We start from the raw sequence: 25,732 nt of genomic DNA, 5'->3' as shown, positions 1-25,732 counted from the left end.
GGGAAGCCCGCGTCATTTCCTTTTCTCCCGCAGCTACACTGACTGTCCATTTTTCTGTTCTCCATCCCCACCCACAGACCTTATGCCTGCTCTTCAGGGAGCTGGACTGGGGCCGTGGTCTGATCACTGGCGAGCCCTCAACCAGTGGGGTCAGGATGCTGAAAGCCGGATGCAGGAAGCCTCCGTGTCCGTGCAGGGGATTTGGGATGCCTGAAGAGTGGAGCGCGGCAAGCCGGGAACAAGGGGAAGAGATGGCGAGGGGTTAATCGCCCCTAACCCCTTCCCAGTCTCCGAGGCCGGAGCCGCTACCTTCTGCGCCACCTGGCGGCCGCCTCACGCCATCGGAGAGCAGACTCCGCGCGGGTCCGCGGGCCTGCGGGCGCGCGAGTGCGCGGGCGAGAGGGTTGGGGGGCGCCCAGGTTGAAGAGCCAGGACTGCACGGCCCAGGGAGGGTCACGTCTCTGGATTCCGGCGGACCCCACGACCTTCACGAAACCTCGAAACCTGGTGCCCTTGGGCCTTCACTGCGGCAGACGCGGTCCGAGACCCTGCGGGGCGCTCGGCGGCTGAGTGCACGTGCGCGTGCGCACCCACCCCACGCAACGCCTCGCACCGCCGCGCGCGCGCACGCACGTATGTCTGGACGCTCTCCAGAGCCGCCGGGTACTGCACGCAGTGGGCTGCGGGCTCGGGAGCTCGCCGCCCGGATAGGGGTGGGGGGGGCGTCCCTTGGTGCGGTGCACTTGTGCGGGCACCGCTGCACACTTTTCCGCCCTCACGTCGGGCGTGAGACGCCGCCGCGGCCGCACATTCCCAAAGGTGATCCCCCATAGGGCGGGACGTGGGGGGGTCCGTGCGAACCCGGCCCCTCAGAACTGGCAGGGGACGCTGGGGCCAGGCCGCTCCCACCTGCCGGCCGCGGCGGCCAATTGGAGCCTGGCCTGGTGATGTCATGCCCCGGCCGGACCCTGGTGACGAAGTCCGAAGTCACCCGTCAGGGAACGAGAGATAACCTACCCGCGGGGGTTCCAGAAGTTTCCACTAAGACAGCGGAGTGCGGCCTCGCACCGCAGCCTTTGGCTTGCCACCACTTTGGGCTTCCTTCTGGGGTGTCCTCGAGTGACTTCTCCCGTCCCCTTCCTCCTTCAAGGCCCCCTTATTTCCACTCGTGATCTCATATTCACATCTCTATTCCCACAGGAGTGTCCCACGTCACCTTTTATCCACCAGTACTGCCCGGACCTCTGAGGAGGTCCTCAGCCACACTTTCTTGTGCCGGTCCCTCAATGCCACCCCTGCTGTGTCGTGTCTAGGGATGCTCATTTATCCCGCACCCAGCCCCCACAGAGGCTGTCACTGTGTCCGAGTGTGTCCGTCCGTATGTGAATGTCGGTCGCTGCGTTTGTGGCGGTTACTGCAGGAGACCATCGGTCTGCGTTGTCTGTCTCCAGGAAATTCTGTCCATCTATCACTGTGGGTGTCTGCCCTGCCGCTGCGATTCTTTCGTTTGTGTCTGTCACCGCGTGTCTGTCCGTCTGTCGGCGTCTGTCACTGGCATCCGTCTGGGTTCCCGGGTCTCTAGATCTCGGCTCCTAGGAAGGGAGACAGTGGAGGTGGCAGCTCGGGGCGGTGGGGAGGGGCGGGGGCGGAGACAGTGGGAGGGGGCGGGGGCGCCGTGTGGCCCGGAGTGGGTGTGTGCGGGGGGCCGAAGGCGGCGGCTGTCAGACTCGGCTCAGCCTGCGCTAGGGATCCTCCGCCGCCTCCAGCCCCCGGCGAGGCACGGCGCGGCCCGGCCCGGCCTGGCTGCCTCAGGTGAGTCTCCCGCCCCTCCCGGGACCTTCCCTCGGCCCGTGGCCTATTACGCGTCCGGCGGACGGTGCACTTCGGGGGGATCCAAGCCCCCATACCGGACGCCCGCTGCGCCCCCGGGCCTGCCCAGCGACGCCCTCCACCGCCCCACACTCATCCTTAACTCTTCCCTCGCCGCCGCAGACTTTCGGTCGCCCGCATGGGAACCGGCACCCCGCAGGGCTGGCCGCCGCCTCTGTTCTCAATTGCCTGTGGGGACCCCGGAGCCCCCCTTTCCCCAGCTCGTCCCCAAGTCTGGGGTCACTGGAAGATGCCCCCTGCTTGGGGCAGAGCCCGGGCTGCGCAGGTTCCTGGAGCCCAGCCGGGCCCACCTGATCCCGCGACCCCAGCGCCCCGGCGCAGCGCCCAGCCAAAGCCCCCTCCCAGGCCCAGGCGTCTCCTTCCCACAGGGACTCCGTCTCTATTTGGGGGCAAGGGGAGGCTTAGCGGAAGCCCTGAGTTATAATTAGCCCCACTCGGGTTTCCTAGTTAATCTCAGCACCACCACCACCCCAGCTCGGGGCACCGGAGACTGGGTGAGGGGTGACCGCCGCGAGAGGGGGTAGTTCCGACCCGGGGAATTTTGATCCCTTGGCTGGAGATGCCGGAACCGCAGCAGCTGCTGCCTCAAAATAGCGCCCCCGCCCCTGCAGCCGGGGATCTCTGGAGCTCCGGGACCACAAGCGTCCCGGCTCGCCCTTCAGACCCTTCCGCAATGCCTACAAGCCCCCAGACCCCCGCCCCAAGTTCCCGGCTCCTGGACTCGGGGCGGCGGGCGCCGTCCTTTTCTCGGTCTGTACTGCCCCTGTCTGGCGGCAGCGTGCACAGCAGCATCAGAATGGATGGGGGGCTCGAGTCCTGGGATCCAGGGCTAGCGAGGTCGTTTGCTGAGGCTAGGCGACTGGGAAGCGCAGCTGACCGGCACTCGCGGGCACCAGCGCCTGTGCCGCACAGTGGATGAGGCAGGATGGGGGGGAGGGTGTGGAGTAGGCAGGATTTGGGGTGCCCCAGGACCCACGGTTCCCACACCCTGAATGCCCAAACCACCCCCCAAGGGCCCTGGCCCTGACCAACGGAGGAGAGGCTTCTCCTTCACTCCACCGAAAGCGCCCTGTTCGGCGCCTCCCGTCAGCGAGGGCCCGCCCCTGTCGGGTGGCCTGTACGTTGACTGCGGCCTCTAGTGCCGCTGCCCGCACTGCTTGCACTGGGCCCAACCCAGTCCACCCAGCTGAGGCAAGGAGGTGAGGGCGGTGGGCCCTCTGCGGGGCAGGGGAGGGAATTGCTTGGCAGGTCTCATCTCTGTTCCCTACATTTGTCTGCTGGGTGTCTATGTGCCTGGTCTCTGACCCCTCTTGCTTCTCCCTGTCTGCCTGTGTCCTTGTCTCTATGTCCATCTCCCTCCCTCCATTTGTCTCCTCCTCTCCACCAACCTGCCCCACCTCTCTGCAGCTCAGCGATAACCCCGGGCAAGAATGTTACCTCATCTCCTCCCTCCTGGCAGCCTCAGGCCTTTACCCTCTGCCATTCTTTCTCCCAGCAGCTGCCTGCCTGCCCTGGCAGCCATGAGGCTCCAGTGGTGTCCTCTACACACTCCCTTCCCGATGGCCCCACTCCTTCTCCTCCTCCTCTTCCTCCTGGGAGGAGGGGCAGAGGCTGAGCACCTGGAGGACCCAAAGCTTCGGGTGATGGTGCGTGGGGGCCAGCTGCAGGGCATCCGCCTGGAGGCCCCTGGGGGCCCTGTCTCTGCTTTTCTGGGCATCCCCTTCGCAGAGCCACCTGTGGGCTCCCGTCGTTTTCTGCCACCGGAGCCCAAGCAGCCCTGGTCAGGGGTGCTGGACGCCACCGCCTTCCAAAGTGTCTGCTACCAATACGTGGACACCTTGTACCCTGGCTTTGAGGGCAGCGAGATGTGGAACCCCAACCGTGAGCTGAGTGAGGACTGCCTCTACCTCAACGTGTGGACACCATACCCTCGGCCTGCAACCCCCATCCCTGTCCTCGTCTGGATCTATGGGGGCGGCTTCTACAGTGGGGCCTCCTCCTTGGACGTTTATGATGGCCGCTTCCTGGCCCAGGCCGAAGCAATTGTGCTGGTATCCATGAACTACCGCGTGGGAGCCTTTGGCTTCCTGGCCCTGCCAGGGAGCCGGGAGGCCCCAGGCAATGTGGGTCTCCTTGATCAGAGGCTGGCCCTGCAGTGGGTGCAGGAGAATGTGGCAGCCTTTGGGGGGGACCCAATGTCAGTGACTCTGTTTGGGGAAAGTGCAGGTGCCGCCTCTGTGGGCATGCACCTGCTGTCCCCACCCAGCCGGGGCCTGTTCCACAGGGCTGTGCTGCAAAGCGGTGCACCCAATGGGCCCTGGGCCACGGTGAGCATGGGAGAGGCCCGCCGCAGGGCCACACTACTGGCCCGCCTCGTAGGCTGTCCCCCAGGTGGGGCTGGTAGCAATGACACAGAGTTGGTTGCTTGCCTGCGGACACGACCAGCTCAGGACCTGGTGGACCACGAGTGGCATGTGCTGCCTCAGGAAAGCATCTTCCGCTTTTCTTTCGTGCCTGTAGTGGACGGAGACTTCCTCAGTGACACGCCCGAGGCCCTCATCAACACTGGAGACTTCCACGGCCTGCAGGTGACTAGTGGCTGGAGGGGGTGAAGCTGGTTCCTCTAGGCCTGTTCTCCCACCCGCCCTCCCCCTGGGGACCCAGACATGAGAGCTTCTCAAGGTCCACTCCCAAAGGCCCAGGTTTCTCTTCCCTGAGGGCTTGATCCCAGGGTGGCCAGTGGGACAGAGGAAAGGAAATGTGGGTGTATTTTCTCCTCTCCATCCCCAATCTTGTACTCTCTTCCTTCATGGTTGTGGGTCTGTAACTGTTCATCTCTCTGGCTCTGTCTGTCCGTTTCTGTCTGCCTGTCTGTCTGTGTCTCCCCCACCTCCTGTCCCCTCAGGTGCTGGTGGGTGTGGTGAAGGATGAGGGCTCCTATTTTCTGGTTTACGGGGCCCCAGGCTTCAGCAAAGACAACGAGTCTCTCATCAGCCGGGCCCAGTTCCTGGCCGGGGTGCGGGTCGGGGTCCCCCAGGCAAGTGACCTGGCTGCCGAGGCTGTGGTCCTGCATTACACAGACTGGCTGCACCCTGAGGACCCGGCACGCCTGAGGGAGGCCATGAATGATGTGGTGGGCGACCACAATGTCGTGTGCCCAGTGGCCCAGCTGGCTGGGCGACTGGCTGCCCAGGGCGCTCGGGTCTATGCCTACATCTTTGAACACCGTGCGTCCACACTACCCTGGCCCCTCTGGATGGGGGTGCCCCACGGCTACGAGATCGAGTTCATCTTTGGGCTCCCTCTGGAACCCTCGCTAAACTACACCGTCGAGGAGAGAGCCTTTGCCCAGCGACTGATGAGATACTGGGCCAACTTCGCCCGCACAGGGTCAGCAGTGCTGAGGGGAGGACGGCTTCAGGAGCCAGGGAGGTGGGGGGGAGGGGGGAAACAAGCAGAGACAGTAAGGGCCAGAGAGAGCAGAGAGAGGGGAAAGTTCACAAAGGAGATAAAGCGGGAGAGAGGGAATGACAGGATACCAGGAAAGGAGGAGGAAGGAAAGAGGAAGGAAAGCAGGGTGGCAGCTCTTGAGAAGACAAGGACAGCAGCAGAGGGAGGCGAAGGAAAGAGATGGACAAGGAGAGACAGAGGAGTTACCATAGTAGTTCGGTGTGTCAACTGCAAAGCTGATCAATTGGACCAGTGGTGATTTTATCTGCTGTGACATGCACCCATGGGCACACGGAGTTTTACCTGCCTGAAGAAGGGGACAATAAATCCGGTATCACATGGGCGTTGTCAGAAGTAAATGTGATGTTTTGTAGAGATAGGACTGAGCCCAGTTACAGAGTAAGGGCTCAATAAATCATCAGTTTTTTAAAATGAGAGAAACAAAGACGACGGTGGAGCAGAAAAACTGAGAGAAAGGGAGAGGAGAGACAGAAAGGGAGGGCAGGAGGAAGGGGAAGACTCCGATGTTGAGGGATACTGGAGAAGATAAAGAAGGATTAAGCAGTGGGAGGGAGGGGATGGGGCTCCCCTTGGAGCGGAGAAGGCATGGAGTCTGGAAGCAGCCTCCTCTCTCTCCATTCCCCAGCCCCCAGGGCGGGGCAGGCTTGCCTGAGGCTGAGCCTTACCTTTCCTTCCGCAGGGACCCCAATGAACCCCAGGACCCCAAAGCCACGCAGTGGCCACCGTACACCGCGGGAGTGCAGCAGTACGTGAGCCTAAATCTGCGGCCGCTGGAGGTGAGGCGGGGTCTCCGCGCACAGGCCTGCGCCTTCTGGAACGGCTTCCTACCCAAATTGCTCAGCGCCACCGGTACGCAGGGGCCAGCGGGCAGGGGCTTGGCGGAGGGGGTTGGGGGATGGGGCGCGGAGAGAGAAAGGGGAGTGGAAGCCGGCGGGGTGTAACCCCTCTCTTCTCCCCACCAGCCTCGGAGGCTCCCAGCACCTGCCCAGGCCCCGCCCACGGGGAGGCTGCCCCGAGGCCCAGGCCCGGCCTTTCCCTACCCCTCCTACTCCTCCTTCTCTCCCGGCTCCTGCCGCTGTGACCACGGCCTCTTACCCCTCCGGCCTCAGGGGACCCTCCTCTAAAGAGTGGTGGGACCATGGGAGAAGGGCACCACTCAGGGATCTCCGACCCAGTGCCCCTTCCCTCCTCAAACCGAGAGACTCAAACTGGACAGGGAGTGGGGAGGGGTGACCTACAACCCGTCTCAGGGACCCACACGCCTTTGTTGTTTAAATAGAAATGAAAAAGCCAATTTTCTTTTTTTATAAAATTATTCCTTAGGGCCTGAGCCTGGAGTTTTGGGGGAGAGGGAAAACCCGGGCTAGATAGCACCTCCCAGAGGGGCTATAACCGTCAACCATTTCTGTCTCTTCTCTTTTCCCCATAAACCTACGGATGCTCCCCCTTCTGATCCATTCCGTCCCCCTGTCTTCCGGTCATTTTCTCCCCCTCCCTCCTCCTTCCCTGGCCCCGCCCCTACCCTCACTCTCCCTCTGGACTTTCGTCTTTCGCATGTTCTCCTGATCCTTTTTCCACTATCCCACGTGGCCTCCTATTTTCTCCTTGTATCCTCCTGCACTCACGCTCCCACCCCCCGTGTCCGTTCCCCGACCTTTCCCGTGTTCTCCCCGCCACGCACCCACTTGCCGGGCGGCCTGGCCGCAGACACGCTGGACGAAGCGGAGCGCCAGTGGAAGGCCGAGTTCCACCGCTGGAGCTCCTACATGGTGCACTGGAAGAACCAGTTTGACCATTACAGCAAGCAGGATCGCTGTTCAGACCTGTGACCCAGGCGGGACCCCCACGTCCCGCCGCCCTGCCCGCCCCTCCCGGCCCACTAGCTGTATATACTATTTATCTAGGGGCTGGGATATAACAGAGGAGCCCTAGACCCTCCCCACCCCGACTTTCCCCCTGGGTTCCCGGTCCTCTGCATGTCTCGGCCGAGCCCCCTCCCCTGCGGTGCCTTCGCCCCTCTGGGCTGCCAATAAACTGTTACAGCCACAGGCGTGTACGCGACTGGGAAGCGGGGGTTGGACGGAAAGCCTAACCGCTGGGCTGAGGGAATCGAAGGATAGGCGCTGGAGCCCGCGCACTGGCAGACTCTGAGCCGGGACGCAGCGCGCCCGCCCCTGCGTGGCGGAACTCGCGCCTGCGCAGAAGGGAGGTGCGGGCTCGGCGGAGGGGCCCGCGGCGGTGCATTGTGGGAACCCCGCGGGTCGGCGTAGCCTCCACAGTGCTCTCCTTCAGCTGCTGCCTGGTTCCCGGCAAGAAAGTCGCCAGGTCGTGTGTGCCTGTTCTGTCCGCAGCTAGCCCAAGACCTAGGGCCAAGACTAAGCGCTGGAGCCTGAGTTCTCCCTGGAGTTTGCTCTGCGCCGCCAGGACGCAGCATCTGCCCGGCCTCGGCAACCTCCGCTCCAGCCGAACGCCCTGGATCTGCTGAAGGACGTCCACATGGGCCTTGCCCCACCCGGACGTGGCCCCGTTCGCCTGGCTGTCCTCTCGGGTCACTACCTCTACTATCACTACGGTTGCGACGGCCTGGACGACCGAGGCTGGGGCTGCGGATACCGCACTCTACAGACTCTGTGCTCGTGGCCAGAGGGCAGGCCCGAGGGCGTGCCCGGGATGGCCGCCGTGCAGACTGCACTGGAGGACATGGGCGACAAACCTTCTGGGTTCCGGGGCTCCCGGAGCTGGATCGGCTGTGTAGAGGCCAGCCTCTGCCTCGACTACTTCGGAGGGCCCAAGGGGCGCCTATGCCATGTGCCCCGTGGAGCGGGTCTTCAGGGGGAACTGGAGAGGCTTTACTCCCACTTCGTAGGGGGCGGGGGTCCTGTAATGGTTGGGGGGGATGCAGATGCCCAGTCCAAGGCCTTGCTGGGGGTCTGCCTGGGGCCAGGCACCGAAGCCTACGTCCTGGTATTAGACCCTCACTGCTGGGGCGCTCCAAAAAACCCCAGTGAACTACAGGCTGCTGGGTGGGTGGGCTGGCGAGAAGCAAGCACAGCCTTTGACCCCAACTCCTTCTACAACCTGTGTTTGACCACCCGAAACTCAGAAAAGCAGCGGCAAGCTCTGGACTGAGGCAAAGATCCCAAAACTAAGACCGTCAGCTGCCCCACCCCACCCGCACAGACACCTATCCATTCTCAAAAGCAGAGGCTTAGAAGCTGGGGCCTTTGGCGTCAATAAAGTGGCAAGACAGCTAACCACTGCCCCAGCCAATGTTTGGGAGGATCTGGGGACATAATATTCAGTCAGGAGTCACTGTGGAAGTGCTTTTATTGGCAGTAGGGCTGGACGTACAAAAAATTCTCAGAGCTGGGACAAGGCAGTCACAAGTATAGATGATACCAAGAGTGAGGAAAGTAGATGGCTCAAAAGAAATCCACGTCATCTGGAGCATCCAGGTCACGGTATTCCACAATGGCCCGTGGGTCTCCACGGACCATCCTGTGAGATAAGAAAGAAGATGGGATGAGAGCTGGTCCCAGTCTGAAGAGGGCCAGAAAGCTTGGATATCTTAGCTCGTTCTTACCTGTTGCGAGGTTTCCCAGGATAACCTCCCTGTCCTCGGAAGGCATCATAGTTCCCTCGGCCAGCACCATAGGGGGCATGGGGATAGGGAGGCCCTCCTGTGGGGACTGCAGGACGGACAGCACCAGCTATGAAAAAGATCAGTGTCGAGTTGAACATCTATGACCTCAACTACACCTTGGCTGTTTTCTTTCTCCCAGCCCCTCACAACCACCAAGCCCTTTCAAGTCCCTCCTGTACTTACCTCCATAGCCCAAGATGGGAGGCCGGGGTTGACCATAGGGCATCAGGCCCTGGGGAGTCTGGTGTGGGTAGGGGAGTCCCGGGGTCAGGCCTGGGGGGAGTACAACACAAATAGGGACATGAATTACTGCGGCGGGGCGGGGGGGGGGGGGTTTGCAAACAACTGACTTAGGAATATGGCCTCAGAGTGGAGCAGAAACGTTTTTCAGGGGACAATAGGATATAGAAACAGGAGTCCTTGCATAGTCAAGGAAGAGGGAAAGTGGCACACCCTCATGGATCATATCTTACTCTGGGCAGGGCCAGGTGGCTGAGCTGGCTTGATCTCAGGCAGAGCTGGGCGCTTGGCATCAGTGAGAAAGTTGTTAAAAAATGCCACCTCCTTCTTCACTTCCTCAATTTTCTCTGCATGTTTGTTGAAGATATGTTTGCGTACAAACTCAGGGCCCTGGGTGGAGAGAGGAGAGGGTCAGAGTAGAGTAAGCAGTTCCCTTATTCCCCAGACCCCATCTGGAAGGACAGTCACCTTCCCCTCCTACCAATCACAAATGAGCAGTATCCTGGAGGTAGATTCCTAGCTTCACCCCCTCCTCCCACCCATCTCACACACAACTCTAACATCTCAGACCTTGAATTTCTTGCCACTGAGAGGGCAAAGCCACTTATCCTTGCCCAGTTCTTGGGTGTTAGAGGTGACAAACTTTTCCACTTCCTGCTCAGGGTCTTTGCGACCCATCTTCTGGGCCTCTTCCTCTGATAGAGATTCCCGCACACTCAGCAGTGGAGTCAGCTTTTCCTCAAATGTCTTCTGCCACTCTAGTACTGTGGTTTGGGAACAGAGACAGCAGGTTGGAGAAGGGAGCCAGAAGCTTCAAGGAATAAGCAAGGAGGGGACAGAGCACTGCTCCAGAGTAGAAAGGGAAGAAAGGGGAACCAAAGGGGACTCAGCCAGGGGACCTCACCTTCTCCATGACTGATGCGGTTGGGTGGCATGGGCCCCCGAACATGGATGATGCCACATCGGTTGGGCATTTCATCCTCATTGGGATACTCGCATGTGTTATAATAATCCAGGGAATGCACAATGCGCAAATAGAGGAGGAGTTTGTCCAAAACCTAAGAGAAATGAGAAGCCGTGAGTTCACCACTCTCGCCCCTTTACCGCTCCAAGCCAGGCTCTTGTTCATCCCACACTGTTCTCACTGGCACCTTGATCAGCTTCTCATCCCGTTCCACGTTGATCTCCGCTGGGTTCCCTTCCTTAGGAGGCTCCTCAGGCGGGGGGCCCCCACTGCTCCCCAGTAGCTCCTCCTCCTCAGCACTCACTTCCTCTATCAGGTAGTCAGTGATATTCTTCAAGATTGGGTTCTGAGAAGGCAGACTCTGGTTGGGAGGGAGAAGAGAGCCAAATGAGGCAGAGAAAGACCCTTGGGGTAGGGAGCCTAGGAGCCTCTTTTGAAAAGGCAAGGTGAGGGGGAAGGAATTCAAGGCTCACATGGCCCGGTACTGCTGCCTTAGCATTTAGCTTCATGTTTATATTTGTTCTACCCTAACCCACAAATAATTATACCCGTCTGTTCTGCTGGAAGATAAAGATGCTGCATAGAAAGGCCACGAGAAGGTGGGTATAAGGGGTCAATGCTACAGATCATGTAAGACCAGAGGTGCCCACAGCAGATGAGGGTATTAGCTGCTTTTTGAAAAAGTTCTCTGGGGAGTCACTGACTGTTGGCAGAGGAGGTGTCCCAGGCTCGGAGGCCCAGAGCTGGGTCCTGTCATCCAGCGTATGGATCAGCTTGGCTGCCAGTTTGATGTCGTTGCGCACTATCTGCTTGTGTTGGGTAATGCCGTTAATATTGCGGACACGACGGGTCAGGTCTCTATTTACGCCAGGACTCAACTCACACTCCCGGAGCTGCAAGGAACAGAAAGCTTACCAACACTTGCCCAAGAAGCAGCAACTCAAAGACTGCTCCTATGGAGAGCACCAGTGATTAAACTGTGAGCTCCCTGAGGACAGGGACCAGGTGTGGCCACCGTAATAGTCCCGGCACCTAGCCCAGAGACAACAGTACACAATTAGCGTGGACAGACTGAATGGATGAAATGGGGCAGAATGAATGAAGCAATTCATGAACAAAGGAATCAGAGGTTGTGTGGAGAGCCACACCTTTTCTTCCTCAAAACAGTCCCATTCCCAGCACTCACTCGGATATTCTGCAGGTTCCAGCAGATCTCTTTGATGTTAACACTGCGGTCAAATGTCACCCAGCCACGACGGAAAAACCTAAACAAGAAAGAAAACGTCAGCATCATCCTGGGGTGGAGGTGACGCTGGCCATTAACCTTCCCCTGCACCTTTTCTCCAAGGTATCTAGGGTCACACTGCTCTCCATTCCTCACCTCCTCTCAGGCTGGGGCTCCGACAGTGCCACACGCATGAAGCCTGGATATCTTTTACAAAGCTGGAAAAGCAGAGGAAGAGACACCTTTAGTGATTCAAAGGATTTACTCCTTTTTTCAATCCCCATGTCCTCAGAACCCTAAGGAACTGCCTTTGAGTCTTTACTTGTACAAGGGAAAACCAACAAAGAACTTAATAATAACAGCACTTGAAAGCAAATGGTGCAACCAGGAGCAACCCTCAAAAGGCATTGGCCCATGGGGAGGGGACCTCCCTATTAAAGAAATAGGGGTGTGTGTCATAAACAGTGCCTGATTATCTTCTCCCCACCTCGCACCTCCCGACCCCACCCAAGGATGGAGCCTGAGTGTCATCGCTGCCCCCAGTGCCATTTTCCACACTCACAGAAATGATCTCAGCCCGGGAGATGTTGGGTGCGATATTGCGCATGAAGAGAGAGCAAGTCTTATGCAGGGGCCGGGGTTTACATTCTGGCCCTGGAACATCCTTGGGCTTCTCCCTTTCCTCTTCCTTGGGCTTCTCCTTTTCCTTGAGTGCTTCTTCTATACAGGAAGTGGGGGGAGTTGATGAATTTTTATTGATTTTGGAGAGGATAGAGAAGTTGTCAAACTCTCACCCCACCCTAACTGTGTCTACCAAAAGGCCACCCTCCCGTGCATTTCACCAACCTCTCACTTCTTCCACTCCTATTCAGTAGGAAGAGAACGGACGAGCAGCACAAAATAAAACCTACCAGCCTCCTCCTTCTCCTCAGCTTGGCCACTCTCAGACTCTGACTCCGACTCGGACACGCTGCCTTCGTCAAAGCTGTCGTCACCACTGTGCTTCCTATTCCGCTTCTTGCTACTCTGTGGGAGTCGCAGCAAGAGGAGGTGAGCCGCATGACCAGGACCCTCGCCCTGACACTGACCCCATGCAAGAGATTCCCTACCTTTTTGGCTTCTTTCTCAGAGTCTTCTTTCTTCTCTTCCTTGTCCCCATCACCCTCAGATTTCTTAGTTTTGTCATCACTAGAACTGTCATTTTCAGCCTACAGGTAGACGCAGTCACTGGGATGTCCATCTCCCCATCAATCTTTATTAGAGAGCCCCTCCCGCCCTCCACAGCTGACCCAGAAGTTCACCTCTCCCACATCCAACACACAATCCTCTAGTTCCAGCTCCTGGGGACCCCACCACCAGAACAGCTGTCCCCTCTCCCCGATGATCACAGGCAGCACCCAGACCTGTTTGCCATCTTCCTTCTTGTCTTCCTTCTCACTGGCCTTGCGCTCTCCATCTACCAGGCCTGGCCCAGCCCGGCCTTCCTCCTTCTTGCTGGGCTCCCCAGGCTTTCCTGCCTGTTCTTCCTCTTCCTCCTGTTCCAGGATGCGTAGATCATTCTCTGTACCTCCTTCCATCTTAATCACAGCTACCAACAAAGGGAACAGAGGTTATAATCCAAGGGCCCTGGCCTTCAGCCTCTGGCTTTCTATCAACCTACTTCTATTTCTCAACAAAGACCTTGGTCACCAGACACCCACTGTCCCTCCCAGTCTACACACCTGCATCCAGCATCTTGACAATGGCATCAGCTTTGTCTATGTCCAGGAGAAGATTATCAAACCAGCCACTCTCCATGAGGGACAGGAACACCCTCAGTCGGTTTTGCAGGGCCCCCCGGGCCTCCTGCCGACGCTTCCCCACCTCATCTGGGTGGTACTTAGACCGAAACCTATCAAGTAGGGAGGAAAAAGACAAAATAGTCACTGGAGGCCAGGGCCAGGACATGGGGAGGGGCCCAGGAAAATCAGGGCTTAGCCCCCATCCTCACACCCACAAAAGGTCATAAAAGCAGAGAGACTGGGAAAAGAGGTGCACTAGAACCACCCAATACCCCTAAAGGAACCAGAGGTTATGCTCTGAGATGATCTGGGGGAGAGCCAGGAACTAAGAGTTCTGGATTTGGGAAGAGTAGTGACTATGGGAGGGATGGGGTGGGGACAGGAGGGACAGGGTTGGAGAGGCAAATTGATTGCCCTAAGTCTCTGGGAAACATTAATGTAAAAAAGTATAGTTTCCCCAAGCTTCTAAGGAAGGCTAAAGAAACAGTAGGCCCCAAAGAACCTCCCTCTCCTTGCCAACCCCAAACTAGTCATTAAAAGGACTGCTCCCACCAGCTCCCTCCATCCCTAGTTGGAAGACAGAGGGAAACCTGAAATGTACCAGATAGGAAAAGCCATAAAAGGCAAGATACCTTTCTTCCCCCCTTGGGAAGATAAGCAGATGGTTAAGGGACAGGGACAGACCACCAAAGGAGAACCTGAAATGCCCTTATAACCTCAGGTACTGCCCACAGGGAGAACAAGAGAGGGGTGGGGTGTTAGGGAGGAGCATGAAAAGAAAACATTTAAAATAGGACCTTGGGGGAAAAAACAGGGAATTAGGAGATGAGAAAAAGGAGACAGTGTGAGAAAGTCCCAGATAGCAAAAACAAAGGGAAAAACTGAAGACCAGACAAGAGAAACTGGGGGGGGACAGAGAAAAGAAGTGTTAGGCAGGGAGCAAGAACAGAACAGAGACAAGGGAGAGAAAGGTACATGAGAGTAAGACAGAGAGAAAAAAGAAAGGGGGCAGTGAAAGACAGGACAGAACCGCAAGTTGAGCATAAGAGGAAAGGAAAGCCGCAGGCATCACCTCCAGGATCTTTACCTTGGCCGCTTGGTCAAACAGAGCTCAAGATTTAACTAGCGTGCCCAGGGCCCATGCTGGCAGGTGGGCCACCGGCTGGCTCCTGGCTGGGGTGTCCCGGCCGGACGCCCCCGCCGCGGGACTCCGCGGTGGGGGCCCTGACTGACTAGCTGCCTGAGCAATCACATTCAGCTAAGCTGCTGCATTGTGCACAGCAGTGCCCTGCCTGTCTGCCTGGCCGGGGCAGCGCTGCTCAGCCCAGGGGCTCATGTATGGTCTGGGTATGGTGGGGGTGGAGGTGGGTTTGCTCCGAGCTCCGTCGATGAGCGGGTGTAGTTCCCAGTTCTGGCTCTTTTCAAGGAGGAGGAGCAGAAAGAGGATGAGGAGGAGGAGGAGCAGGAAGGGGGGAAAAGATGGTTGATTAAAATTAAAACATCCACAAAAAAAGAAAAAAAAGAAAAAAAGATTAAAATTCTTTTTCTGTCAAATGACCCTGAGATCTTTGCTTTTCTTGTCTGAATTCACTCGTTGCTTTTGGGAGGATGCCATAGCCACAGAGGGTCCCGGCGATCAGGGATGACAATGACCCAAATCCGGCAAATGGGAAGCAGTCTGTCTGCTGCCCCCAGGGAACAGGTGGCTCTGGCCAGGTGCCTGGAGGTGTCCCACTGACTGAGGACAGTGGGGAAGGGAGATGGGTAGGGGGCTGTGGCAGACGTTGAAGTGAGGAGGAGAATCCATCAGCCAATGCTGTTGTACTTCCCATCCCCCACCCCCCAGGAAGTTCTGGATTGGGGAAAATGGGAAAAGGACAGGACTGCAGGCTCCACTGGCAGGGCCAGGGGAAACATGCTAGGAAAAAGATAACAGGAAAGTAGGGGCACTCACCACTCCTCATCCTTATGAGCCAGGAAGAAATCCTGCATCTGCTGCCTTCGAAAATCCAGCTTGTAGTCATTATAGCGCTTAACTGCCTCTGTCTCATCCACAGAGTCATCCAACGATAGGAGAAACTCCTTAAAGGTCTTCATCACGGGTGGTGGCACACCCAAGTCAATCTCTGCGATGCTGCCCAGCCTGAGGGGGGCCCGGTCAGGAAGTCTTGGTTGTGGGGGAAGAGGGTGGGGGGATGGGGGGGCCGAGGTAGCCAGCTGCCCCCTTTCTTTGCCCACATGGACATCACCCCAGGCACCACCTTCTACCACCCCCACAGGCAATCCTCTGTGTGCCTAACTCACTTCCTGCCAGTCTTCAGCAATCCCAATCCATCCCAAGCCCACCAACTCCCTTCTCCGAAGAACCCTAGAACCCCAGGTCTTTACCTGGCCTGGATAGGTAGAACATGATGCTGCATGATGTGGACGTCTGGGTGGCCCCAGGGCTGAGGGGGGCCATAAGTTGGGCCCCCACCCCCCCCAGCATAAGGCATCTCATAGCCACTGTGGTATGGGTCAGAGCTGTGCTCATCCCTGAGGGTGGGGGACACAAAAGTCAGACAGAGGAGAGAATCACCTCTCCAGAACACGGAAGGCGAGACAGACGGAGGGGGGCATATGGAAAGTGATCACCCAAGGGTTTAAAGGGACCAAAAAAAAATGGGTTTATAGGAAGTTTGAGAAAAGGAAATGACAAAGAAAGATCTCAGCAGAAATGAGGGAAGACAGAGAAACTGTTGCCATCTCACCAATCTCGCCTCATGCGCTTCTGCGGGGGGCTGAGCTCATGCCGGGGAGGAGAGAAGCGCTCCCGCCTATTGCGGTCATAGTCACGATATTCACCTCGACTGCGGCGCTCCCGACCACGGTCCCACTCTCTGGAGATAAGAACAAGTACCAGTAAATAAGACACACGTGGCTATCCCAACGTCACACTCCTAGACAGGCCCTTTAGTCTGTGACTAAAAGGACAAAAGCCTAAAATTATAGAACTATTCTCTAAATAGAAGAAGACTCATGCCTACTTCCATCACTTCAGCCATTACTCACAAACTGATGGCTCTCAACTCTTTCTCCAGCCTGAGCACTAAGACCATTAACAATCCCCTACTAGACGGTCACTGTCACCTCAAATTCAACATGTCAGAATTTGACCTATAATTTCCACCAGTATGGGCCCAATTTGTTTTCCTCCTCCTGTTTCCCATGTTCAGTATATCACTGTATCACCATGTATCCAGTTATCAAGTGTCCTCCTTGCTACTACTTTGTTATTGGCTTGTTAATTCTCTGCCTCAAAGCCTATCAAAGCTGCCCTCTGTCAGCCCCGGGTCATTTCTCCTAAGTGCAACACTGGTTCTGCTTACCTACCTCTGGTCTCTTCGCCCTTCTCTATAGTCAAGTGCTCTTTCTCAAACACAAATCTGATCATGCCACGCCCCTGCTTAAATACCAATGCATAACACTGTTCAAAACCTTGGTTTCCGGCTGTCATTCCAGGTTCTCTACCAGTCACCAGCTGCACCCATCCCCATCTCAAAAATTTTAAAATCCTTTGCTCTAACCTAGTGGCTTTCCAAACTTTTTCGTCTTAGTATCCCCTTACATTCTTAAAAATTATTGAAGATTAAAGAGTTTTTGCTTATATGGGTTGTATCTATCAATACTTACTATATTCAAAATAAGAACAGAAAAAATACTGATTCATTTTGAAGTTGTATATTAACGTAAATTACCCATTTTTATGAAAAATGGCTATTTTCCAAAAATATTTTAATGAGAAAAGTGGCCCTATCTTTACAGTTACAATTTTATTTTTCAAGGTCTGGCTTAACAGAGACAGCTGGATTCTCATATTTGCTTCTATAGTCAATCTGTTCTGATATGTTGTTTGGCTGAAAAATATGAAGAAAATCTGGCCTCACATTGATATATAGTTGGAAATACTTTACGGAAATACTTTAATAGCATTTTCAGATAACTGAGAATGTTCTTTGATACCAACCAAAACTTGAGAAGAGGTAGTTTCTGAAAGCCTGGTTGCACCATTGAATCCGAAACATATCAAGGAACATTCTGTACTCTGCTACATTAGAATCCATTGCTCTATTTTACTCTTTGAATGGATCTCGACACATCTGATCACATAGTATCAAAATCATCATATTCATTAGTAGTACTACCTATCTCCTCAGAAAAGTCTTTAAGTAGTGGGCAGCTGTCAAGCTCACATTGGTAGATATAAGTTTTCCAAAATTCAGTTTTCCCTAAAAAGTTCCACTTCCTCATTGGCAACAAAACCGACAATTTTCCTTGAAGTAACAGGTTCTCTAGCTTGTTTTCAAAAAAACGTCTGCCAAACTTAAAAAAAAAAAAAAGTCACGGGATATAAAGTATAGCACAGGGAATATAATTAATAATATTGTAATAACTACATACAGTGTCAATTGGGTAATATACTTATTGGGGTTATCACTTCATGAGATATATAAATGTCTAATCACTATGTTGTTTTGTATACCTGAAACTAATAAAATTTTTAAAAAAGAAAATGTCTGCCAAATACCCAAATGGGAACAGCTGTTCTAACAGTCTTTCATTCAGGTTTAAAAAAAAAAGGCAGCCCACATACCCACACACACACACACACACACACACAAAAAAAAAATACAAAAAAAAACCCGTTATTCAGCTCACTTCTCAATCCCACAAATACTCTTCCCAAGATAACCACTGTACTCCTATATGCAGAAGCGCTTTATGCATACTTCCCATTTGTCATGTGAATTAAAAAGATGTATATTCAAGAATCCAATTTAATAAAAATGTAAAGTTTTACTGCTTCATCGAGGACATTAAGTGAAACTAGCTTTTTTTCTTCTCCCTATTTGGTGCCACTGTCTTGATTTGTGCTAAGGCTCCAGCACTTTTACCCATCATTGTTATAGAACCATCAGTGCAAACGTCAATACTATCTTAGTGTTACTATAAGAAATAATTGTAACCTCACCTACCCCCTAGGGTCTGTGGACCACATTCTGAGAACCACTACTCAAAAAAACTAGAATAGGGGCCGGCCCGGTGGCTCAGGCGGTTAGAGCTCCGTGCTCCTAACTCCGAAGGCTGCCGGTTCAATTCCCACATGGGCCAGTGGGTTCTCAACCGCAAGGTTGCCAGTTCAACAACTTGAGTCCTGCAAGGGATGGTGGGCTCCGTCCCCTGCAACTAAGATTGAACACGGCACCTTGAGCTGAGCTGCCTCCCGGATGGCTCAGTTGGTTGGAGCGCGGGCTCTCAACCACAAGGTTGCCGGTTTGACTCCCACAAGGGACGGTGGGCAGCGCCCCCTGCAACTAGAAATGGCAACTGGACCTGGAGCTGAGCTGCGCCCTCCACAACTAAGACTGAAAGGACAACAACTTGAAAATGAACGGCACCCTCCACAACTAAGACTGAAAGGACAACAACTTGACTTGGAAAAAAGGCCTGGAAGTACACAATGTTCCCCAATAAAGTCCTGTTCCCCTTCCCCAGTAAAATCTTAAGTGTCACACAAATGAGACTTCAATTTAAAAAACAAAAACAAACAAACAAAAATACTAGAATATGTACTCTTTTCTGCGCATGTTATATCCACAGCTCAAAGCTGTTCACACCACTTGTGTCTAGGGAATTCGCACTCATCACTCCAAGTCATGCTATGCATGGCTTTCCTGTAGCTCTCCCCAGCACACCACTACTCTCCTCCCTTAAAAGATCTGTTCTCTCAATGCTTACCATCTTTATGAAGATCTCTCATATACTCATTTGCAGCATACACCCCAGGCTATTTTGCCTCCCAGACCATAAGCTCAAGGGCAATAACTACATCTTACCCAACTCTAGACTTCAGAAAAACACCTTTTCTTTTTTCTTAGAAAATACCAAGGAAAACAAAGTGCCACAGTCTTCACAATGAAGAGATACATTGACTTACAGACTGAATGATTCACTAAATTCATTTTTCAAAACCATAATGAATGAATAAATGCTATCACAATAAGTCACCGCAAATTCTTTTTTGATAATCTGTTTCCCAATCAAGTCAATGCCAAATGCTCACTGATTAGGTATTTGTGACACCCCTTATATCAAAAAAATCTTAAACTTGATTACTTTGTTTGAAACCACATCAGATGCTTCTTAATGGAAACAACATAACTATAAATTAACTCAAGAATATCCCAGAAAGTTAATCACTAGCAGAATCAAACCTAATCCCATCAATGTCAAACTCAACCATTACTGTCCACAGAATTTTCTGATTTTAGGCAAAACAAATTACAAGAAATTTAATCATACTGGTCTGACCACCTCTCCAGTCAAGTCGATTCTATAATATTACTTTTTCTGAATCAAACTTTTTGAGGTATAATTTACAAAACAATAAAGTGCACACATTTTAAGAACGTTTCTAAATACTGCTTTTCTACACTCAATCTTTCTTAGCTCTATTGCTTTGACCTTCCAGATATTTCAAAAATCTTTGGCAAACAGGTTGAATGAACCACATAAAAGTCAAGTAGGAGCGATTTCAGATGGTTCGCCTTAATAAAACTGTAAGTGAGATGCAATGAGGGTGGAGTGCTACAGAATGAGACGGGGGACAAAAATGAGGAAAAGTGTCTCACCGGTCATTCCAATCGTCCCCTCGACGTCTTTCATCTCTTTCCCGCGAACGGTCATAGTCGCTGCGCTCTCTTCTAAACTTGTCCCTGCGCCTTCGATCGTACTCGTCATCACTGTCACCCATGGCGCGGTCTGAGGAGGCCTACAGCCCAGACGGGGTGGTTAACAATGACGAGGGGAGTAAAAGGATCGCCCCTCTGAAACTGCACACCCGCCTCCCCTCGCAAAAGCCAGCCATTCGCTATCCCCGCCATCCTAAGCCCTCTTCCCCGGCAAGGTGGTCGGCCCAGACACTCCACTCGCCCCGAGGAGTCCCCCGCCCACCCCAGTCGGCCAGGGCGCGTCTCCCCCCGCCCGCCCGCCCCAGCCGGTGCGCTCCAGGCTCCTCCCCTCCCCCACCCGTGAGGGGTCGCGGCCGTTAGTGTCGCGCTTGAGCTGCCTGGGTTCTCTGGGCGACCTGGGCCCGCCCCTTGCATCGGGCACGCGATGAGGACCGCGTAGAGCGTGAGAGGGAGATGTAGGGCTCTCAGCTACCTGGCCAACGAAATGCAAAGAAAGTGAGATAGCGGAGGATGGGCTGTGGGCGCGCGCCTCTCGCGCTGCGCCTGCGTCACTCGCGGAAGGGCGCTTCCAACCACAAACTACTCCTCGAGCGGCCCTAACTAGAACTAAACCAAAGAGGGAAAGGCCGGCAGCACCGGAGCATGATGGGAAGGGACAGGGACCCGCAAGTCTCGCGAGCCTTTTGAGACGAGAAATGCGCCACCGAGAGTAACTACGGAGGCCGGAAAGGACCAGGCGCAGCCTGAGGTGGGCGGTGGAGTCCTCTGAGTGAAGAATTTCCTCCGGCGGAGGTCGAAGGTCGCACTTCCCCGGAAGTGTCCGGTTCTGAATCGGGTCGTATCTAGCTGTTGTTCCCCACCACCTTGCTCCGGGCACCTCCGGACCTCAACCGGGGCCGTTCCCCCCTCTCCTCTCGCAGGGCAGGGGCTTGGGGAATGCGGGGTTTAGCGGGATAGAGGAACCATTTTAAAGTATTTCCCACCATTTTGTGCTCCCACCGGAGATCAGTCTTTATTGGTGCCTCGGTATGTTTTGCCTGCAAAACCCATTGTTCCTGGTCTAATTCTGCAAAGGAGGCTCCTCTTGTAGGCAAAACTGGCAATTCTCAGCCTCACCCCCAACCAGTACTTTGATGAGATACGCAGTAGGTTGAGGTCTTGATAAACAGGCAGTACCTGGTTTGCCCCAGATTAAATGCAGCGCCGCCCCAGGTATAACACCAACTCCTTGTTCAGTGAGTTGAGTATGAAGGCGTCCTAGGAAATGCTGCCTCCCAGGAGCATGCTGCTGCCTTCCTCCCAGCACTGAGAGGAGGGGTGTCTTTATACCAAACTACATTGAAGAGTATACAGTCATTCCTTGGTCTCCACAGGGATTTGGTTCCAGGATGCCTGGGGATACCAAATCCGCGGATGCCCAAATCACTTATATAAATGGTGTAGTATTTATATACATACATATTTATATACGTATATCCTGTATGCTTTAAATCATCTCTGTAGTATAATAAATACCTAATACAATGTAAGTGCTATACTGTACTGTTTAGGGAATAATGACAAGGAAAAGAATCTGTACCATGTTCAGTACCAAGTGCAACCATGGTAGGCCTAACTACATAGTACACATAGAACAAATGTAACTTTTTTTCTGAGTATTTTCTATCCCCGGTTGATTGAACCCAAGATAGAGGACGAACTGTACTAGAGTTGCAAATAATTGGACCAGGGCTAAGAAGACCCAGGTTCTGCCACTTGGGAACCAAGCAATCTGGGGAAGTCACTTCTCAGTTAAAATTAGTCACAATAGGTATGCTTGTGTTGACTGCTGTGAGAATCAGATGAGACAATAATAGACTCGAAAGTATTTTATAAACTCTTGGGAGATTATTATTTCATGATTGGAGGAAGAGAAAACAGCATTTAGTGACAAAGTTGTAAAGGTAGATGTCAGGGAAGGTGGTCGATGAGAAGGAAGAATGCAGCAGTTGCTTCTAGGAAGACTCAGCAGTCAGTGGTGACGGTGGCTGAGAGCTCCTGGATGCGCCAGGCGCTGCAGGCCTTGCACAAGATGTGCCCATCCAGCGGATAGCAGCCCTGACACTCACCCTCAGAGGAGAGCAGCAGCCCACACTCCTATTAGGAAAAAAGCAACAGCTTTCCATCAGGCCCAAACCCCTGGTTTCTACCATACCCAATATCCCCAGGCCCCAAGAACCCCTATAACCCCTTGCCCAGACCCCCTGACCTCGCACTTGTAACAGCCGATGTGAAAACTGCGATCCAGAGCAACAATTCGCACAGTCTCCTCCTGACCTGGCTCAGGCATGATGGCCCCACCACACACTGAGCACCGTGGAGCAAACTTCCTGGTGTAGAAGGGAACCAAGGAGGTTGTCAAGCCCCAGGTTTGAAGGGGACTAACAGTAGAGCCCAGAGAAGATGAGACGTGGAAGGGGAACAGAAGAGCCCAGAGGTATGGTCTTGGATTTGGGGGAAGAGAGTGATGTTAATGAGAACAAGGCATGGCAAGGGTGAGAAACAGGAGAGGCTGGTACTGGGACATGAAGAAGAAATGAGGAAGACAGGAAAGGCCAGACATCCTGAGACAAAGGTGGGGGACCCAGCCTGACCTGTGGAAGTCCTCGATGCAGTGGATCTGGCTGGTGGCATCCACTGTGAAAGGGATGCCATCGAGGCCACGATGGCACACCACACAAGTGAAGCAGCTTGGGTGATAGGCCTTCCCCATAGCCCGCAGGATCCGGTCCAGGATAGGTTGAGAACATGTGGAGCACTTCTCCAAGGTGGCCTGTTGGGAAGGAGGTCAGAAAGGTCAGGGGCTGGGGAGGCCCACAGCAGCCCTACAGGCATCCTGCCAGCCCACCCATGTTTATGTAGCCCGCTGCATGTGATTTAGTGCAAGGTGGCCTTGTGCAGATCTGAGTGCAAATTCCAGCACTGCAACTTCCTGAACAAGTTATTTAACTTCTCTGAGCTTCAGTTTCCTTCAGTAGTAATATCTGCCTCACAGCATGTTGTGGGAGTTTAACACACTCCTTTAACTCTAAAACAAAGGCCTCACATTTATAAGGGGCTGTTGTCCTTCTCCCCAGCCTGGTATTTAGCTACCTAATTCCTCCCTTCTTGTTTCAGTCCCCTAACTTTGAGCCCTCTTCCTCTTTGGGATTTGGACATCTAGTTCCCACCTTAGATGGAAGCCCCCTGCCTCCTCTGCTGATTCCAGCCTCCAGCCCCACCCACTCACCACATAGCAGCTCTCACAATATGCCCTCCTCTCCACGGCATAGAAATGTTGGCCCCGAAGCTGGGCCTGGCACGTAGAACACACAAAGCAGCTAACATGAAAGATGCGGTCCAGGGCCACAACCCCGGCCCCATCCCCAACCACATCTTCTCCGCAGCCACCACACCGGCCTGGGGACAGGGAGGGACAGGGTCAACCTGCATAGGTCAGGAAGCCAGGTCTGCTATCCCTCTGTCTCTCCAGCCCCCCACCCTTTCCAGCCACACTCAGACTTAGCTCACCAAAGTACTCCCCACTGGGCGGGTGGCTCATGTCATGCACCAGCTTCTTGGTCAGCCTCTCAAGCTCCTCCTCGGGAGGCTGGCTCAGGGAGACCTGGGAGATGAGAATCAGAGGTTCAGCCCTACCTCTAGCTCTCGATGCTGTCAAAATACCTGAGGGTGACCAGGCAATTCCACCCAAAAGAGCACTCGCTGAAGAACATGTCATCCCAGGGCCCAGGGGCATGTCTCGAGCTAGTGTGCCACTCCAGCCCCCTACCTCCTACTTTTCCTGACCTGCCCCACATCCCCAGAGGGGTCCAGAGCTCTGGCACCCCAGACATCTGACAACCAGGACTTAAATATCACTCCCACCCCACCCAATCAGTGTCCAGTTGTCTGTGAGGACCCCAAATCTCAGTGCCTGGGGCTTACCTGGGGCCCATACCTGCCTCCTCTTCCTCCTCCTGCAGGGATGGAGACCCCAGCAGCCTCCTCTTTACCCCCGGGCCCTGGCTCTCGGTGGCTCCTATAGCCAGCCCCCCAGACTTCACTTCGGCCTGGGAGAGGAAAGTGGGGGCCCAGAAGGGGCCCAGAGGCCTGAGAGGCCCCCCGCCTGGGGGGGCCACAGCCTCTCACTGGCTGTGCCACCTTCACTTGCACAGGGAAGGCAGGGCCAGCGGGAGTGCTGGCTGTAGCATAGGAGGCTGGAGTGGGGCCCCCATAGGGGGACACTGGGAGCAGTGGGGGAGGAACACCACCTCCATTTGACTTCAGGGAGCCCAAGCCAGGGCGGTAGGCAGGGGGCTGAGGGGGCTCGTAAGCCTGGGGAGAAATGCAGAGGAAAAGGAGTGAGGCGGCCCATTACAGGACACACACCTGTGAACACCCCAGCCCCACCCCATGTGTGTGGCCACCAGGTAAGGGCTGGTTTTTGACAAAGGCCCACCCTCAGAGAAGCTGACAACCCAGAAGTTCTGGTGGCCCAGCGCCTTCCATGCTGGCGTCACTTACACAGAGGGGAAGGTGAAGGGGCGGTGGGCTGAGTGGACAAAGAAGGGACAAGGCTGAGAAAAGGGGGGCAGGGGCAGGGGCAGGACAGGGGGGTCACCTGCCGGTCAGGCCTCCGAGGAGCATGACCACGACCCCCATCCAGCTCAGCCAGCATGCTGGTCAGAGAATCTATCTCAGCATCCAGACTTCCTGGGCGCTGGGCCCCCCTGTCTAGGGGGGGGCCCTAGGGATAGAGCAAAAGCAGGGAGAATGCAAATCACATGGCCTCCTCTCCCGCCCTGAATGCCCCCCAACCCCCCAATCCCAGTTCTCACCTGCGAGCGCTGGGGTGTTCCATGGCAACCCACCCAGGCTGGCCCCAGATCCTCGGGCCCCCCAGGGACCTGGTAACACTGCTCAGATGGGAGGGGGCAAAAATTGACCCTGGGGTGGGGCTGGAGTGCTGGGGTGAGGGAAGAGAGTGAAGGTGGGGATGGGGAAGGAGAAAAGGGTAACACTTGTGGAGGACCCTCTCAGGTCCTTTTCTCCCCTTCCCCCCAGAACCTGGGGTCTGAGAATGTGGCAGGAGGCAGGGAGGGCCGAGAAAGGGCAGGGGCAGCTGATTTCCAGCCTGGCTTCGGGGAAGGGGCGGCAGGGGAAAGCTCGGCGGGAGGCAGGAGCCCGCTGACGGGTGGCTTCCTCCAATGCACAGGGGTTGCCTTACCTGCTCCGTGAGCTGGCGGCGGCCCCAGGGCGCCTCGGGGGAGAGCTCGCCCCAGAGAGGCTCTGGCGGGCTCTGGCTGCTTCGGGGGGAGCCAGGTGGGCCCCGACATGGCCTAGAATGGGGGACTCCAGACAGCGCGTTCAGGGTCCCACGGAGCCCGAGGCCTCTGGACTTGACCCTTTCTTCGGTCGCTCACCTCGTTTGGGACTCCAGGAAAGAAACTTTTTCTGGCTTTTTTTCCCCTTCCTCCCTAATTTGGGGGACGGCCACGCCCCCGTGACGTCACCGCATTCCTGGGGGAGGGTCACGTGGCCCCCTAGGCCCTAAACCGCGTTCTTCCCCGGAGTCAGCCCCCTCCTGCCCAACAAGGAGGGCTTTCCACGGGAGCCCGTCTGAGGGGACGTGGGCAGCTTCCATTTCCACGAGTCCCCCAGGCCTGCTCCCCAAGTCCTACACGTGGCCACCTCGCCTCTGGGACATTCCAGTGCTCCTGTTTCCCACGTCCCCTTATACAGACGTCTCCCTCTTCCAGTCCCACCTAT

At 55.1% G+C, this 25,732-nt stretch overlaps 4 protein-coding genes across 12 annotated transcripts; 2 read left to right on the top strand and 2 right to left on the bottom strand.

Annotated features, from left to right (window-relative positions):
• Positions 1–1,170: 1,170 nt before the first annotated feature.
• On the top strand, positions 1,171–7,407 carry ACHE (acetylcholinesterase (Yt blood group)). Of its 6 annotated transcripts, none has more exons than XM_074328357.1 (5): positions 1,171–1,473; positions 3,389–4,478; positions 4,796–5,280; positions 6,041–6,210; positions 7,069–7,407. In XM_074328357.1, exons 1-5 carry the CDS (start codon positions 1,316–1,318, stop codon positions 7,188–7,190), a joined length of 2,025 nt encoding a protein of 674 aa, XP_074184458.1. In that variant the 5' UTR covers positions 1,171–1,315; the 3' UTR covers positions 7,191–7,407. The 6 variants fall into 6 exon arrangements, with proteins under 6 accessions (XP_074184458.1, XP_019608292.2, XP_019608290.2 ...); XM_019752733.2 differs by lacking the exon at positions 1,171–1,473 and adding an exon at positions 1,648–1,812 and having other exon boundaries at positions 3,386–4,478; XM_019752731.2 differs by lacking the exon at positions 1,171–1,473 and adding an exon at positions 1,680–1,812.
• A 316-nt stretch (positions 7,408–7,723) lies between these two features.
• On the top strand, positions 7,724–8,615 carry UFSP1 (UFM1 specific peptidase 1). The gene has a single exon (XM_019752696.2). It carries the CDS (start codon positions 7,858–7,860, stop codon positions 8,488–8,490), a length of 633 nt encoding a protein of 210 aa, XP_019608255.2. The 5' UTR covers positions 7,724–7,857; the 3' UTR covers positions 8,491–8,615.
• A 55-nt stretch (positions 8,616–8,670) lies between these two features.
• On the bottom strand, positions 8,671–20,594 carry SRRT (serrate, RNA effector molecule). 4 transcript variants are annotated; one of them, XM_019752723.2, is made up of 20 exons: positions 20,418–20,594; positions 19,886–20,025; positions 15,965–16,093; positions 15,603–15,749; positions 15,169–15,381; positions 13,155–13,324; positions 12,837–13,021; positions 12,543–12,641; positions 12,345–12,459; positions 11,996–12,153; positions 11,590–11,651; positions 11,395–11,473; positions 10,913–11,101; positions 10,396–10,569; positions 10,149–10,302; positions 9,815–10,008; positions 9,478–9,634; positions 9,188–9,289; positions 8,945–9,071; positions 8,671–8,859 (listed from the first exon to the last, which is right to left on the bottom strand). In XM_019752723.2, exons 2-20 carry the CDS (start codon positions 20,005–20,007, stop codon positions 8,784–8,786), a joined length of 2,652 nt encoding a protein of 883 aa, XP_019608282.1. In that variant the 5' UTR covers positions 20,008–20,025; positions 20,418–20,594; the 3' UTR covers positions 8,671–8,783. The 4 variants fall into 4 exon arrangements, with proteins under 4 accessions (XP_019608282.1, XP_019608284.1, XP_019608285.1 ...); XM_019752725.2 differs by having other exon boundaries at positions 9,188–9,277; positions 20,418–20,552; XM_019752726.2 differs by having other exon boundaries at positions 15,169–15,357; positions 20,418–20,552.
• A 1,216-nt stretch (positions 20,595–21,810) lies between these two features.
• On the bottom strand, positions 21,811–25,440 carry TRIP6 (thyroid hormone receptor interactor 6). The gene is made up of 9 exons (XM_019752782.2): positions 25,191–25,440; positions 24,802–24,929; positions 24,585–24,710; positions 23,909–24,298; positions 23,495–23,588; positions 23,214–23,383; positions 22,579–22,757; positions 22,194–22,314; positions 21,811–22,081 (listed from the first exon to the last, which is right to left on the bottom strand). Exons 1-9 carry the CDS (start codon positions 25,297–25,299, stop codon positions 21,950–21,952), a joined length of 1,449 nt encoding a protein of 482 aa, XP_019608341.1. The 5' UTR covers positions 25,300–25,440; the 3' UTR covers positions 21,811–21,949.
• Positions 25,441–25,732: the final 292 nt, after the last annotated feature.

The sequence above is a fragment of the Rhinolophus sinicus genome, linkage group LG03, assembly GCF_036562045.2.
Source record: "Rhinolophus sinicus isolate RSC01 linkage group LG03, ASM3656204v1, whole genome shotgun sequence".
NCBI lineage: Eukaryota > Metazoa > Chordata > Mammalia > Chiroptera > Rhinolophidae > Rhinolophus > Rhinolophus sinicus.
Note: the sequence above shows the minus strand (reverse complement) of the source record. Positions and strands in the feature narration are given on the sequence as shown.

Excerpts from the sequence above, each read along its gene's own strand:
- ACHE (XM_074328357.1), top strand. The coding sequence starts at position 1,316 with ATGCTCATTTATCCCGCACCCAGCCCCCACAGAGGCTGTCACTGTGTC. Across the intron at positions 1,474-3,388 it reads AATTCTGTCCATCTATCACT|CTGCCTGCCTGCCCTGGCAG; the intron begins GTGGGTGTCTGC and ends TTCTCCCAGCAG. Across the intron at positions 5,281-6,040 it reads GCCAACTTCGCCCGCACAGG|GGACCCCAATGAACCCCAGG; the intron begins GTCAGCAGTGCT and ends TTCCTTCCGCAG.
- UFSP1 (XM_019752696.2), top strand. The coding sequence starts at position 7,858 with ATGGGCCTTGCCCCACCCGGACGTGGCCCCGTTCGCCTGGCTGTCCTC.
- SRRT (XM_019752723.2), bottom strand. The coding sequence starts at position 20,007 with ATGGGTGACAGTGATGACGAGTACGATCGAAGGCGCAGGGACAAGTTT. Across the intron at positions 13,022-13,154 it reads TGTCAAGATGCTGGATGCAG|CTGTGATTAAGATGGAAGGA; the intron begins GTGTGTAGACTG and ends CTTTGTTGGTAG. Across the intron at positions 9,635-9,814 it reads TCAGTGGCAAGAAATTCAAG|GGCCCTGAGTTTGTACGCAA; the intron begins GTCTGAGATGTT and ends CTCTCCACCCAG.
- TRIP6 (XM_019752782.2), bottom strand. The coding sequence starts at position 25,299 with ATGTCGGGGCCCACCTGGCTCCCCCCGAAGCAGCCAGAGCCCGCCAGA. Across the intron at positions 23,589-23,908 it reads GAGGCAGGTATGGGCCCCAG|GTCTCCCTGAGCCAGCCTCC; the intron begins GTAAGCCCCAGG and ends CTCATCTCCCAG. Across the intron at positions 22,315-22,578 it reads TGCATCGAGGACTTCCACAG|GAAGTTTGCTCCACGGTGCT; the intron begins GTCAGGCTGGGT and ends CTTCTACACCAG.